Source organism: Macaca nemestrina, chromosome 17, assembly GCF_043159975.1.
Source record: "Macaca nemestrina isolate mMacNem1 chromosome 17, mMacNem.hap1, whole genome shotgun sequence".
Classification (NCBI taxonomy): Eukaryota; Metazoa; Chordata; class Mammalia; order Primates; family Cercopithecidae; genus Macaca; species Macaca nemestrina.
In genome coordinates this window covers 69165701-69181215 of record NC_092141.1, presented here as the reverse complement: position 1 = coordinate 69181215, position 15515 = coordinate 69165701, and the positions used below count along the sequence as shown (strand labels likewise).

The 15515-nt window shown below is 41.7% G+C and overlaps 1 protein-coding gene and 1 long non-coding RNA gene across 12 annotated transcripts in view; one reads left to right on the top strand and one right to left on the bottom strand.

The window, feature by feature from the left end:
* Positions 1 to 8057, top strand: part of LOC105468171 (leucine-rich repeat-containing protein 37A3-like) — a 40758-nt gene extending 32701 nt beyond the window's left edge. For 9 of the 10 annotated variants that reach the window (XM_071083308.1, XM_071083307.1, XM_071083306.1 and 6 more), the window contains 4 exons: positions 7 to 125; positions 2072 to 3879; positions 4474 to 4578; positions 7734 to 8057. In XM_071083308.1, coding sequence (XP_070939409.1) covers positions 7 to 125; positions 2072 to 3879; positions 4474 to 4578; positions 7734 to 7898 — 2197 coding nt within the window. In that variant the 3' untranslated portion in view covers positions 7899 to 8057. The remainder of the gene's footprint in view (positions 1 to 6; positions 126 to 2071; positions 3880 to 4473; positions 4579 to 7733) is intronic. The other variant, XM_071083302.1, reaches the window with a different exon arrangement.
* LOC139359656 (uncharacterized) overlaps positions 4646 to 15515 on the bottom strand; it is a 32448-nt gene continuing 21578 nt past the window's right edge. Inside the window, exons 3-4 of one of the 2 annotated variants that reach the window (XR_011615905.1) lie at positions 4887 to 4977; positions 4646 to 4782 (exon numbers count right to left, since the gene is read on the bottom strand). This is a non-coding gene — a long non-coding RNA (uncharacterized lncRNA). Of the gene's footprint in view, positions 4783 to 4886; positions 4978 to 15008; positions 15480 to 15515 lie in introns of those variants that run through there. The other variant, XR_011615907.1, reaches the window with a different exon arrangement.

Genomic DNA, 15515 nt, shown 5'->3' with positions numbered 1-15515 from the left:
CTATAGGATCTTACCTAGCCATATGGCCTGCTGCCTCTGCCAATTTAAAAATAGCATTGAGGTTGTCTGCAAGACAGTCAAGCTGCATTGCAACAGTGCATGTCTGACAAACACCATACATTGTCGTGAGTCCAAATTGCCTGGTGATCAATTGTTACATTATTTTAAGTATTTGTTTTTAAATTTTTTATTTTTAATTGATAAATTTGTAAAGTAATGATATAATTGCTTTATTTTTATTTACTCATTCAGAGTTAAACTCCCTCAATTTCTGAACTATTCCCTTGCTGAGAGTCAGGTTCTCAGTTATTATTAGAAAATGTAATAATAGAACTGTTCCATATTCATAAAGGACCAAGACAAAGGAATGGGAAGACTAGGGAATAACATTAACATCCACACACTGTGTACTGTGCTCTGTGCTTGATGCTTTGCCCCCAGTGATAATTTCTTCATACAGTGCAATGTAGTTTGTAAGCTGGTTTTATATCCATGAGATCTCAAGTACTCTTGGCCTTATAGGACAGATGTAGATCCGGTTTTGTTTTTGTTTTTGTTTTCACAATTTTATAAGAGTACAAGTGATGCTATTTTATTTGAAGCCTGAGAGCTTCTGGTTCCATAACCAGAAATTGCTACCTGGCTCTTCTAATGGAATGAGGGATTTTCCAAGCTTAGACCATCCAACGCTGAACTTGCTCTGAATCTCAAACCTTTCTATTCACAGAACAAATGCTCAAGTGCTTTCAGGAGTTTTTCTGTAGATTAGGTTTATTAGCACCAACTTCATGACTTCTAAAATGTGACTGCTTTCATGTCCAGATAGCTTGAATACAGGTATCTACCAGTGATATGGGGTGGATGATGAATAATGCTTGGCTACTTATTTAAAGAAAATGTTGCTTATTTTTCAAAACTTTTTTTTTTACCAATTATATTCTTCCCTTCTCCCCAGGAGGTGGGCAGAAAAGCATTGGTAATCTCCTTTTACAGATGAGGAAAAACAAGATCAGAGGTGCTAAGTGCTGTACCTTGTGCCAGGTCTTCTGTCCCAATCCTGGGTTCTCCCCAAGCCCGTGTTTCTCCTTTCTCACAATCTTTACTTCTTCCTCTGACCCTCAGCACCACCCAAAATACTTTTAATTCTGGAAAAGAAAATCAGCTGCACACTGGTACACTTGACCTTCATGCAGTCAGAAGCTTTGGATGATTCTGCATGCAAAATATTAGAGATGAAATGAAAGCAAAGTAGGCATCTGACAAAGTTGCTTTTTCCCTTCTGCATTTCAGGACCTCAAGTGATGTTTATCCAGAAACTGCTGTCATACCATAGATTCATTGTATATTTAACAACATAGGCATACAATCTGGCAAATTAAAAACCTCTTAACCTACACCCTGAATCCCTGCCCAAATTTAAGAAAAGAATTAGGGTGGACACGGTGTTTTTTCCATGTCGCGTCTTCTGTGATGGAGCTACAGTATGTGGGACCAGAGAATGGGGTGGGTGGGTGGAGCGTGTGCCAGATGAGGGTCTATCAGCAATGGGAGGGGCTCTCCACATTAGCATCTCTACCGTGCTCCTCTCAGAGGACTGCCTTCCACTGCATTCAGCTGTGATGGTAGCAAAAACACAGGTACACCAAGGACAAGGAGAGAGGGAGCCTTGTGCTCTATCTCTGCATCTGAGTCAGGACAGCACAGGGTATGGAGCAGCCTGCAGAGAGGCCAGCTCATCAGGTCATCAGGGAAGCACTTGTCTTCAACCTTGAGCTTTGACTGAGCACTGGGCAACTGGCCCCTGGGGATCAATGGAATAATCCTAAGCAGACTTACTCTGTGTCACACTATGGAATGTTCCAAGTAGGTGGCCATGTTTTCAAAAGATGTCTTTTTCTCCTTTCATTGTTGCCATTTCGTAGGTTTAGGATTGGGTGTGTGTTTCTCCTCTCTGAATGACACTCGAATGTTTGCTGACTCCTACTCTGTGTGACTGGGGCGTACAGCTGTGGACTGATGCATGCTGTCCCATCATCTTTCATGATCAAAACAGTCTCTTCTTTTTTCACAGCTGAAGAAGCATCTGTAGGGAATCCAGAAGGAGCGTTCATGAAGGTGTTACAAGCCCGGAAGAAGCACACGAGCACTGAGCTGACTATTGAGCCGGAAGCGCCCTCAGACAGCAGTGACATCAACTTGTCAGGCTTTGGGAGTGAGCAGCTAGACACCAATGACGAGAGTGAGGTTATCAGTGCACTAAGTTACATCTTGCCGTATTTCTCAGCAGGAAATCTAGATGCGGAATCAATGTTGTTACCGTTCATGAAACGGCTCTTTTCTAATGCACAAGATGGAGACAGGCCCCTGAGTATTTTGAAAAACAATACAAAGGGCCCCTCTCTTCAACCTGCATCCAACAACTCAACTTACGAAAGTAAATTGAGAAAGCTGTACTTGCTGGAAAATATGTTAGATACAGAAATACAAGAAAAAATCGATGAAGTTAAAAGGGAAGAAAAAACTGCCATGCTTATGCAGACCAGCCTTCTAGGTAACAAATTTAAACGCCAAATATTTGAAAAGAAATTAGAAACTGTCCAACCACAGGAAAACAGCCTGGCAAAGATTCAAAGTGTAGGCAACAACCTGCAGAGAGTGAACAGAGTCCTCACGGGCCCAAGGAGCATCCAGAAAAGGCACTTCAAAGAGGTGGGAAAGCAGAGCACCAGGAGGGAAGAGGGTGCGCAGGCATTTGTGGAGAGCGCTGCCCAAGAAAAAAGGCTCGGGAGCCCGGTCTCAAGGGAGCTGGAACAGCCTCACACAGAGCAGGGGCGTGAGAAGTTAGCGGGAAATGCCATCTATATGAAGCCTTCATTCACCCAAGAGCGTAAGGCGGCAGTCTCCTCTGTGCTGAAACCCTTCTCCATGGGCGAGCCTTCTGCCTCCACCCCTGCAAAAGCCCTACCTGAGGTCAGAGACAGATCGAAAGACTTAACCCATGCCGTTTTCATTTTAGAAAATGCAAAGGCTAGAGTTAAGAATACGAAGGCTGCTAAACCAATCGTACATTCCAGAAAAAACTACCGCTTTCATAAAACTCGCTCCCGTGTGGCCCACAGCACACCCAAGGCCAAAAAGAGTCAAAAGTTGAGAAAGAAAAGTTATCTCGATAGACTGATGCTCGCAAACAGGCCGCCATTCTCTGCAGTGAACAGCCTCATAAATTCCCCTTCACAAGGGGCTTTTTTGCCTTTAGTAGACCTGAGTCCTCAGGAAAATCCTTTTCCTAAACTATTTGATACTTCAGAACGTGTTATAGAGAACACTAATGTAAAGAACACAACTGCAAGAAATGCCTTCAAAGAAAACATTTTTATGGAAAACACTACTATGCCGGAAGGCACCATCTCTGAAAACACAACCTACAATCCTCCTCCTGAGGCAGATTCTGCTGGGACTGCGTTCAACTTAGGGCCAGCTGTTAAACGAACTAATCAGACACAATGGGAATACAACAACATGGGCACTGACCTGTCCCCCAAGCCCAAAAGCTTCAATTACCCGTTGCTCTCATCCCCAGGTGATCAGTTTGAAATTCAGCTAACCGAGCAGCTACGGTCCCTCATCCCCAGCGAGGATGTGAGAAGGTTTATTTCTCATGTTATCCGGACCTTAAAGATGGACTGCTCTGACACCCGTGTGCAACTGACCTGTGCCAAGCTCATCTCCAGGACAGGCCTCCTGATGAAGCTTCTCAGTGAGCAGCAGGAAGTAAAGGCGTCCAAGGCAGAATGGGATACGGAACAGTGGAAAACTGAGAACTATATTAATGAGAGCATGGAAGCCCAGAGTGAACAGAAAGAGCAGAAGTTGAGTGAGGTGAGGACCACACAGAAACATGAGACCCAGATTTCCCATCATTTAGTGTATTCCAGGAAAGTGCCCACACAGGAGAACCTGAGACTCCCAGGCCATAGTTTGTCCTGGTCATGTAACTTCGGCCATGACGGTGATCTCCCACTTTGCTCATTTAGAGAGTGAAATAGATTAGTGCACAAGGTGAACTGTAGACCAGGGGTGGTAGCTCACGCCTGTAATCCCAGCACTTTGGGAGGCCAAGGTGGGTGGATCACTTGAGGTCAGGAGTTTGAGACCAGCTTGGCCAACATAGTGAAACCCTGTCTCCACAAAAATTAAAAAAATTAGCGGGGGTGATGACACATGCCTGTAATCCCAGCTACTCGAGAGGCTGAAGTGGGAGGATCACCTGAGCCCAGGAAGGTCAAGTCTGTAGTGAACTGTGTTCGCACCACTGTACTCCAGCCTGGGTGACAGAGTGAGACTCTGTCTCAAAAAATAAAAATAAAAAAGAACCTGTAAGCTACTCACCTGGAATACTGGGGTTTTGAGAAGTTAGCTTCCATTCTCTCTCTTTTTTTTTTAATTGTTCTTTCCTTTTTTTTTTTTTTTTAGCTCATGAAAGACGTTCCAGGATATGGCTATAACAGCAAACTCATCTTGGCAATATCTGTGACTGTAATACTAACAATTTTGATCATAATTTTTTGTCTCATTGAGGTAAGAATAATAATTAATTCAGGTTTTCAGAATGCAGTCCTGTCTTTTTGTGGATTCAGAGCTCACAAACTGAAAACCAAAGCCACTTTCCCACCTGCTGCAACTTGACATTCTTCTTCAGTCCTTTAAGGCTGAGGTACGCTTTGTTCTTTTACTGCAGTGTATATTCCAGGATTTTAAAGGATCCTCGCTTCCAGGAGGTCTCTGTGAAATGAAACCAAGTTAATCCCACTAGACTATTTTAAGAAGTTGATATAATAGCAAAATTTCTCCCACGTAAAACGATATCAACAATTAGATGTACTCACCAAGTCACCCCTTACTCTGCCACTAATTTATTTCCTTGTTGCTGAAATGATGAGAGACATATAATCTCCACCTCACGGAGTTGTCATCACCCTGGAGAGGAAGGAGACAGTCAAAAGAGAGAAGTATTGTCTTGTAGACTTATTAGATTCACACAGTATCATCCTTTTCCAGTGTGCAAGGCATTGTCTAAATAGGTCCAGTTAAAGCACTACAGGGTAGCCATTTTTTAAAAAAATTGTTGGCCACATTTTTAAGTTCACAGGGGAGGGGGAATGTCTCATACTCCAGCCCTCCTGAGCCTAGGCCCTCTGTGAGATGTGTCACCATTTCTTGGACACCATGTGAGACATTCCCCCTCGGATCAGAGATGCTCAACCTGCATCAACATATCTAAAGCCTACATCTGGCTACTCTGGGGCGAGTCCTGTTCACAGTGTCCATTCCTGGAGCTTGCCTCTGTTTGCCTTTTGTTCGAATACAATCATGTATTACTTTTCCCAACAGGCCAGTGCTAGCATATTGGAAGAGTGATTTAATAAGCTGGTAACCTTGACGCCATGCTCCCAATCCAACCTTATTTGCTTCATTTACCATTTCCATTATTGTGGCAGCCCTCCATTCCAGCCAGAGCTTCAACTTACCATACCCCAGTCACACCATCCGCATTTCTGCGCTTGTCTGTGCGTTTGTCCATCTAAAATGCCCTTATTTCACTCTGCCTGTGGGAGTCCCATGAATCTCTACAAAGCCAACTCAAGTTCATCTTTCTGCTTGAAACCTTCCCTGAATAGGCCTGGCGCGGTGGCTCACACTTGTAATCCCAGCACTTTCATAAGGCTGAGGCGGCAGATCATGAGGTCAGGAGATCGAGACCATCCTGGCTAACACAGTGAAACCCTGTCTCTACTAAAAATATAAAAAATTAGCTGTGCGTGGTGGCAGGCGCATGTAGTCCCAGCTACTCGTGAGGCTGAGGCAGGAGAATGGCGTGAACCTGGGAGGCAGAGCATGCAGCGAGCCAAGATCGGGCCACTGCACTCGAGCTTTGGTGACAAAGCGAGACTCTGCCTCAAAAAACAAAAACAAAACAAAACCAAAAAACCACCTTCCCTGAATATTCCAGCCCTCCTGAGCCTAGTCCCTTTGTGAGATTTGTCCCCATTTCTTGGACACCATATGAGAGACTTCAGAGGCTGAAGTGGGAGGATTGCTTGAGCCTGGGAGGTTGAGGATGAAGTGTGCTGTGGTCATACCACTGCACTCTAGCCTGGACAACAGAGCGAGACCCTGTCTTAAAAATAGCTACCACCAAAAACTATCTTGGGATTTGAATAGGATTACCTTAAATTTGTAGATTAATTTGAGAATTGACATCTGTACAACATTCTGGGAACATGATATTTCATGTCATTTATTCATTTCTTGTTAATGTCTTTCAGAAGAGTTTTAGGGTTTCCATCATACAGATCTTACACGTCTTTTGTTACATAACAGATCTTTGTATTTTTCTTCCTAAATACTTCATACATTTGTATTGCCATTGTAAATGGGACTTATTTCCATTTTCTAATTAGTTATTGGTGGTACATCTGACAAGTATTTGACTTTTGTGTGCTGCTCTCTTGAATTTGTTTCTAGTCACTGTACTGAATTCTCATATTACTTCCAGTAAAATCTTAGTTGATTCTCTTAGGCTTCTTTGGCTAACATTTATTGTTTTATATGCAAATAATGATAGTTTTGCCTCTTCCTTTTAAATACTTACACTCTTTCCTTCCTTTCCTTTCTCTTTTTTTCTTTCTCAGGGCCTTGTTGTCACCCAGACTGGAGGGCAATGGTGTGATCTAGCTCACTGTAACCTCAAACTCCTGGGCTTAGGGGATCCTCCTGCCTCAGCTTCCAGAGTGGCTGGGACTACAGGCAGGCAGTGAAATTTTAAAACTTTTTTTGTAGACACAAGGTCTCGCTATGTTGCCCAGGCTGGTTTTCCTGCCACTTTAGAGCAGGTTTCCTTTTTTTCATACTTTTAAGAGTTTTTTATTAGGAGTTGTCCATTGAATGTTAGCTAAAACAGTCAATAAAATGCATTAAGTGTCAGCTGCATGCAAGACCCTAAGTTAGATACAGTTAGCCCTCTTCATCAGCAGGTCCACATCTTCAGATTCAACTGGATAAGGTGAATATTTGAAAAAAGAAACAATAAAAATACAAATAGAAAGTACAGTATAACAACTGTTGCCATTGTACAATAGCTATACATTTTATTAGTGATGACCTAAAGTACGTGGTACCAGGCATGTTGACTGACACTTGTAGTCCCAACACTTTGGGAGGCCAACCTGGGCAGCATAGTGAGACCTTGTCTTTAATAAAAATAAAAAAAATAGCCAGGTGTGGTGGTATGCACCTGTAGTGCCAGCTACCCAAGAGACTGAGGTGGGAGGATCATTGGAGCCCAGGAGGTTGAGGCTGCAGTGAGCTGTGATTGTGACACTGCACTCTAGCCTAAGTGACAGAGGACGATCCTGTCTCCAAGTAAGTAAATAAAGTATATGGGGGGATGTGTGTTGGTTATATGCAAATACTGTACCATTATATGTAAGGGATTGAGCATCCACAGATTCTGGTATGGTGTGGGGGCGGTATCCTAGAACCAGTCCCCTGCAAGATAGCAAGGATGACTGAACTGTGGAAGAATCAAAGCTCTATTGAACAGCATACAATTCCTGTCTTCAAAAATCTTATCTCATCAGGTAGATGAGACTTAAAATGAATAAAAGGAATGAATACAGATTTGGAGATAGTGGTTGTTGTGATGGACAATCTTGTGTTTTCTTCCAAAACAGATTCATTCCCACAAAAGAGCATCAGAGGAGGATAAAGAAGACTCATCACGGATTCATTCCCACACAAGGGCATCAGAGGAGGATAAAGAAGACTCATCACGGATTCATTCCCACACAAGGGCATCAGAGGAGGATAAAGAAGACTCATCAGTGTCAGGCCCCTGAGCCCAAGTTAAGGCATCCAGATGGCCTGGAGCCATGTTTTTTAAATTTTATTATTAAGTATTGTTTTTTTACTGGTTAAATCAATGATAACATTCTTTACTTTGTGGTTGTGTTACTCAAAATGAGGATTTTTAACAATAATAAAAATAAAGCTTGTTAGATCATTTTTAATTTTAATAAATTGGTTCCTGAAGATTTGACTAAAGAGAAAACTAGGCCAATCTAAGCAGAGTCCAAATGAAGGAGAAAGTCCATAGAGAACGAGGAAAAAAGGAAATTGCTGAACCATAGACACAGTAAAAGGAAAAAACTGGCCAGGCGCAATGGCTCACACCTGTAATCCCAGCACTTTGGGAGGCTGAGCTGGGTGGATCGCTTGAGCCCAGGAGTTTGGGCAACCTGACAAAACCCCCATCTCTACAAAAAATATACAAAAATTAGCCAGGGGTGGTGGTGTGCACCTGTAGTCCTATCTACTTGGTAGGCTGAGTTGGGAGTATCACTTGAACCTGGGAGGTTGCAGTGAGCTGAGGTTGAGCCGTTACACCCCAACCTGGGGGGTGACAGGGTGAAAGAGTGAGACCCTGTCTTAAAAAAAAAAAAAAAAAAAAGGAAGAAAGCAAAGAAAAAAATGTATATGTATATATATTTTTTGAAACAAGGTTTGACTCTCACCCAGGCTGGAGTGCAGTGGTGCAGTCTCGGCTCACTGCAACCTCTGCCTCCCAGGCTCAAGCGATCCTCCTGCCTCAGCTTCTCAAGTAGCTGGAACTACAGGCACGTGCCACCAAACCTGTATTTTTTGTAAAGAAGGGGTCTCAATATGTTGCCCAAGCTGGTCTTGAATTCCTGGGTTACAGTGATCCACCCACCTCGGCCTCCCAAAGTGCTGGGATTACAGGTGTGAGTTACCATGACTGGCCAAAAAAAAGTTGAAGTGTTATAATCAAAAAGAAAATTCACCAAGCCATTTTGCATATTTTTCTGGAAAGATACAGAGAGAGATATATATATGTGTGTGTGTATATATATATGTATATATAGAGAGAGAGATACAGATAGATCTGGACTATATACCTTATAGTATAAGGTATAACTTTGTTGCAGAAAGGACAAAGGGAACTGATTAGGGTTAAGGCGCATATATGTATGTGTATATGTGTGTGTGTGTATATATATGTATATATATGTGTGTGTTTATGTTTTCCCAATTCCTCACACCACTCCTTTTTATTAATTTTTATTGAGATGTAATTTATACACCATAAATTCACCCATTTAGATAAATGCAGAATTTAGTGGGTTTTAGTATAGTATTCACAAGGCTGTACAGCCATCACCACTATTTAATTCCAGAACATTTTCATCACCCCAGAAAGAAGCCCCAGAATCACTGACCCTACTCCCCATTTCCTCTCCCATTTCCTGGCAAGTATTTACTTACTTCCTATGAATTTGCCCATTTGGGACATTTCATATAAATGAAATCATAAAATACATGATTTCACTAAATAAGACACTTGTGTGTGACTTCAAACAGTTAAGTAGGCATAACATAACATTTAAACGCTGATCACTGCCCCCTCCCCCTACCTTTTTTTTGAGACAGGGTCTCACTCTGTCTTCCTAGCTAGAGTGCAGTGGTCTGATCACAGCTCACTGCAGCCTTAACCTCCCCAGGCTCAGGTGATCCTCCTACCTCAGTCTCACAAGTAACTGGGACCACAGGCACACACCACCACACCTAGCTAATTTTTGCATTGTTTGTAGAGACAGGATTTCGCTATGTTGCCCAGGCTGATCTTAAACTCATGGACTCAAGTGATCCTCCTACCTCGGCCTCCCAAAGTGCTGGGATTGCAGGCATCAGCTACCACACCTGGTTATCTTTAACCATTTTTAAGTGTATAATTCAGTAGTGTTAAGTACATTCACATTGTTGTACAACAAATCTCCAGAACTTTTTCATCTTCCCAAATTGAAACTCTGGACCTATTAAACACTAACTCCCCATTCTCTTCTCCCAGCCCACGGTAACCACCCTTCTACTTTCTGTTTCTATGAATCTGACCACTCTGAGTACCTCATGTGAGTGGAATCACACAGTATTTCTCCTTTGGTAACTGGCTTATTTCACTTAGCATAATGCCCTCAAGGGTTCTCCATGTCAGAATTTCCTTCCTTTTAAGGCTGAAGAATATGTCGTTGTATGGATCAATCACATTTGCGTTCTCCATTCATCAGTTAATGCACATGGAGGTTGTTTCCGCCTTTTGGTCATTGAGAATAATGCTGCTGCATACATATGTGTATACGTTTCTGCATGATTAAATGTTTGCAATTCTTTTGACTATGTATGTATGAATAGAATTACTAGGTCATATAGTAGCTCTAAGTTTAACTTTTTGACTAACCACCAAAGTATTTTCCATAGTGCTACATAGTTTTACTTTCTCCAGTTTCCCAAATCCTCTCCAACACTTTTTATTTTTATTTTTTTTAAACAATTACACCCATGCTAGTGAATGTGAAGTGGCATCTCATTGTGGTTTGGATTTTATTTTAATTTTTAAAATCAAAAGAATATACTTGGCCTTAGGTGGTGGCTCACACCTGTAATCCCAGCATTTTAGGGGGCCAAGGTGGGTGGATCACCTGAGTTAAGGAGTTCAAGACCAGCCTGGCCAACATGGTGAAACCCCGTCTCTACTAAAAATACAAAAATTAGCTGGGTATGGTGGCAGCTGCCTGTAATCCCAGCTACTCAGGAGGCTGAAGCAGGAGAATCACTTGACCCAGGAGGTGGAGGTTGCCATGAGTTGGAATCATGCCACTGCACTCCAGCCTGAGAGATGCTGTCCAAAAAAAAAATATATATATATATACACACACACACACATATAAAAGTGTGTGTATATATATATACACACACACACTTTTCTAGTATAATAAAATTATTTTACAAAAGAAGTCCATTACTAACACACACTTGCATGCAAAGCATAAGACACATCTAAGGACCAGGTGTGGTGGCTCACGCCTGTAATCCCAGCACTTTGGGAGGCCAAGGTGGGCAGATAACTTGAGGTCAGGAGTTCCAGACCAGTGTGGCCAACATAGTAAAACCCCATCTCTACTAAAAATACAAAAATTAGCGAGGCGTGCTGGTGGGCACCTGTAATCCAAGCTGCTCAAGAGGCTGAGGCAGGAGAATCGCTTGAGCCCAGGAGGTGGAGGTTGCAGTGAGGCAAGATCCCGCCATTGCACTCCAGCCTAGGCGACAGAGCAAGACTCCACCTCAAAAAAAAAAAAAGTACTAAAATTAAGTTGCCAAGAATTTACATGTAGTCCTTTCTACATATAAGACATAAATACCTGACACTTGACTCATTCCCTTCATTCTTCAGCCAGCCTCCCAGGACAAGTCTGGCAACGATTCTGACCATCGGGCAAAAGTAATTACCTTTTTCAGTTTATGTTAGGACAGCCCACGTGGGTTTACATTTGGCTTAATATAATATTACTCTACTTCTCCAATAAGTATTTAAGCATTTATTAAAAAAAACAAATTTGCCGGGCACGGTGGCTCAAGCCTGTAATCCCAGCACTTTGGGAGGCCGAGACAGGCGGATCACGAGGTCAGGAGATTGAGACCATCCTGGCTAACACGGTGAAACCCCGTCTCTACTAAAAAATACAAAAAACTAGCCGGGCGAGGTGGCGGGCACCTGGAGTCCCAGCTACTCGGGAGGCTGAGGCAGGAGAATGGCGTAAACCCAGGAGGCGGAGCTTGCAGTGAGCTGAGATCTGGCCACTGCACTCCAGCCTGGGTGACAGAACGAGACTCCGCCTCAAAAAAAAAAAAAAAATTCAATTTAACCACTTGTACAACCCTAGTCTCTCTGAGAAAGACATGACATGCCTTACTTCAAGGAAAAAGGGGTCCTTTTTCCTCACAAATATTTCCTCATAAACTTTATTTTTTAAATGCTTTTAAAACCAGATTCTAATTTAACTAATCTAGATTTGCAAAATTATAAAGAAAAAATCTTGCCAGTTGTTGCTTCGGTTATGCTAATTTCACAATTTAGTACATCGCAACTACATATTTAATACAAAGCAGCCTTGGCGCGGGGCGGGGCGTGTTTAACAAAATGCATCTCAGCACCAGCCTAGAGAAACTTTTCTGTGTGAAAACAGAAGAGGGGTTACCATGGAGAAATTCGTTACGGATTTTGGGAAGGCTTTTTCCTCAGAAATAGAGTGAAAAGTAAAAGTCGCTGTGTAAGAAATCTGATACTGACGCTGTGTGACAGAAGTTGGTCCAAAAGTTCATCTTCGGCAATTATGTCTAGATGATCAACTACACATCTTCTACAACAGGTGACACGAAACTGCATTTCCCAAGCAAGGCAAAGCGATCAAATGAGTTAAGACGCCTGTTCCTGCGGTCTTATACTTTTATTTTTGATTTAACCAAAACAATTTTGAATCGGATAAATTACCAAATTTGGTTGGGTCTTGTTTGGCTTTTTGCTTTGCTTTTTAATCAGCCATTTACCAGCAGCTGTTGCGCGGGCCCATTAGCACTCGAAGAATAAAAACGAACACACAGGACCAGATAAGGTTCCCCTACTAACCCAAATGATCTGTTTCCTTAACACAATTTAAAAACCACAGCTAGGGAAAAAAGGCATGTTTTTGTGTGTGTTTGTATGCCACAATCTGTCCAAATCCTTAATTCCCTTTTACGGAATAGATATACAATAAAAATCTGAAAGAAACCTCATTAGAAATGCAAAGAGGTTTGCAAAACAAGAGGCTTCTTTCATTCCAGAAAATCACAGCAAAACAAGGAGAGAAAAATGAATGCAATGGATATGTGTTTGCCAAAGTTTCTATCCTGCCCGGTGGAGACACTGTACTGCACACAGTTTTTGAAGAGGAAGAAGAAGGGGTTGGTTGGTGGGGGAGAGAGATCGAGCGAGTGTGGCCTGCAAACTGCAACAATGCAATCTCCATTTTGAACAGTGCACCTCTTTCCTCTTGTAAATCTAGTATTTTTGCCACTTGATGTGTCCTTGCATTTCCCCTATTTCGGTGGTCAGCGGGGTTAGGGGGCGATCAGAGCAGGATGCACAGCACAGGAGTGAGCAAGGGGAAGCGGGGAGGGCAGGGGAGGTAGGGAAGGAATCTGCAGCAATTGGGCTGGGTGGGTACTGCAGTGCTACTGTAGGCGGATCCCCTGAGGTCAGGCGTTCGAGACTGGCCTGGCCAACATGATGAAACCCCATCTCTACTAAAAATACAAAAATTAGCTGGGCATGGAGGCGCGCACCTGTAATCCCAGCTACTCAGGAGGCTGAGGCTGGAGAATCGCTTAAACCAGGGAGGTGGAGGTTGCAGTGAGACGAGATCACACCACTGCACTCCAGCCTGGGCAACAAGGGCCCTCAAAACAAACAAACAAACAAAAAATCAAGATGGCTACTTTTTTTTTTTCTTTCTTTTTTTTGTTTTTTGAGATTGAGTCTCCCTCTTTTGCCAGGCTGGAGTGCAGTAGCACCATTTCGGCTGACTGCAACTTCTGCCTTCCAGGTTCAAGTGATTCTCCTACCTCAGCCTCCTGCGTAGCTGGGACTACAGGCGCGTGCCACCACACCCAGCTAATTTTTGTATTTTAAGTAGAGACTGGGTTTCACCATGTTGGCCAAGTTGGTCTTGATCTCTTGACCTCATGATCCTCCCGCCTCAGCCTCCCAAAGTGTTGGGATTACAGGCGTGAGCCACTGCGCCTGGCCAAGGCCACTATTTTCTATCAACTCTTTATCATAATTCATTTAATGAAAAAGAGACAAATGACTATAGAAATGTAATAATGTGAATATTTTTACAGAGATACTAGCAGATGTTGAAGGGCTCTAAAAAACAGAAAATGAAGAGATGCTAGGGTTTTTTCCCCATGATTACAATTACAGTACAGTAATGTAAGGCAAGTTTAGAATAAGCCTTATTACTGCTGGTACTGTCAATATTGATTAGTTATTTCATCCTAAATTTCCTTTTTTTTTTTTTCTTTTTTCTGAGACAGAGGCTTGCTCTGTCGCCCAGGCTGGAGTGCAGTGGCGTAATCTCGGCTCACTGCAACCTCTGCATGCCGGGTTCAAACAATTCTCCCGCCTCAGCCTCCCGAGTAGCTGGGACTGCAGGTGTGCGCCACGATGTCCGGCTAACTTTTTGTATTTTGTTTAGTAGAGATGGAGTTTCACCAGGCAGGCTGGTCTCAAACTCCTGACCTTGTGATCCGCCCGCCTTGGGATCCCAAAGTGCTGGAATTACAGACATGAGCCGCCGCACCCGGCCCTAAATATCCTTTTCAAAAATACCGTAATCTACCTCACATCTATAAAAGAGCTAACAGACATATCTGGAAGCTAAAGTGATCTATAAACAATTATAGTGATTTTTAACAGTTTAAACAAAATGAGTAAATACCATAACCTGGGTATAAAATTTTGTATAAAAAATAATTGGAGTTAAAATTTAACCATTTATACACTTAAATGGATGCAATTTATTACGTGTAAGTTATATCTCATTGACGTTAATTAAAAATACTTTGAATGTTAAAAATAAAATCGGAAAAGAGTCAGAACTAGTATCAAAGAGACCAATGATAAAAATCATGACTTTAGAATTAAGACAGGTTTGTGTGTTTTAGCTCTGCCACTTACTGTTGTGGCCTTAGGCAAATTACTTCTCTAACTCTTAGTTTTTGAGGGTAACAGTAGTAGCAATAGAAATAATAGTAGCTAATTATTTATGAAGCACTTATTTTATGAAAGACACTGTGCTAAAGTGCTTTACCTGAATTATTTCATTTATCCTCTCAACTGTTTATGGAGTATGTACTATTATCACTCATACTATTTTGTAAATAAATATAAACCAAAGCCCATGGAAGTTAAATAAAGGTCATAAAGCCAGTACACAGAAGACTAAGGATTATAATTCAGCTGGTCTGATTTCAGAAGCATGGCTATATACAGCCTTCCAAGATGCTATGAGAATTAAATGATTTGTACATAAAGTGTTTATAACAGTTGGACATATAAAAGCTCAATTTAATGTTACTATGTTATTTTACTTACTATTACACAACTTATCCATCCCATCCCTCTTAAATATAGCAATGTTTCTAATTTACATGGCCTGTTTTGAATAACTTAATCCAGCAACTTTTTTTTAACTAGATAATATTTACAAGAGAGTTATATTTGTCAGGAAATTTCATTTGTCTCCTAGTCGAAACTCTTAATAACTAAATTTAACACATCTAATTTGTGACTTACTTTATAAATTTGTTGTGACAAGATCCTCCATTAATTTTACCATTACAAGGAAAATCTACATTCAATATACAATAAACACCAACTTATTTCTATTCTTTTAAGGATATTATCTATATATTTCTCTAACAATTTCAGTGATGTTAGCTTACTAGTCTGGTAAATCATTATTGAATAAACGACTGCAGTCCACAACTTGTCCTCATGTGCCAATTCGGTCTCTGAAGATTTACTATTAAATGATAGAAATATTACTAAGATTCATACA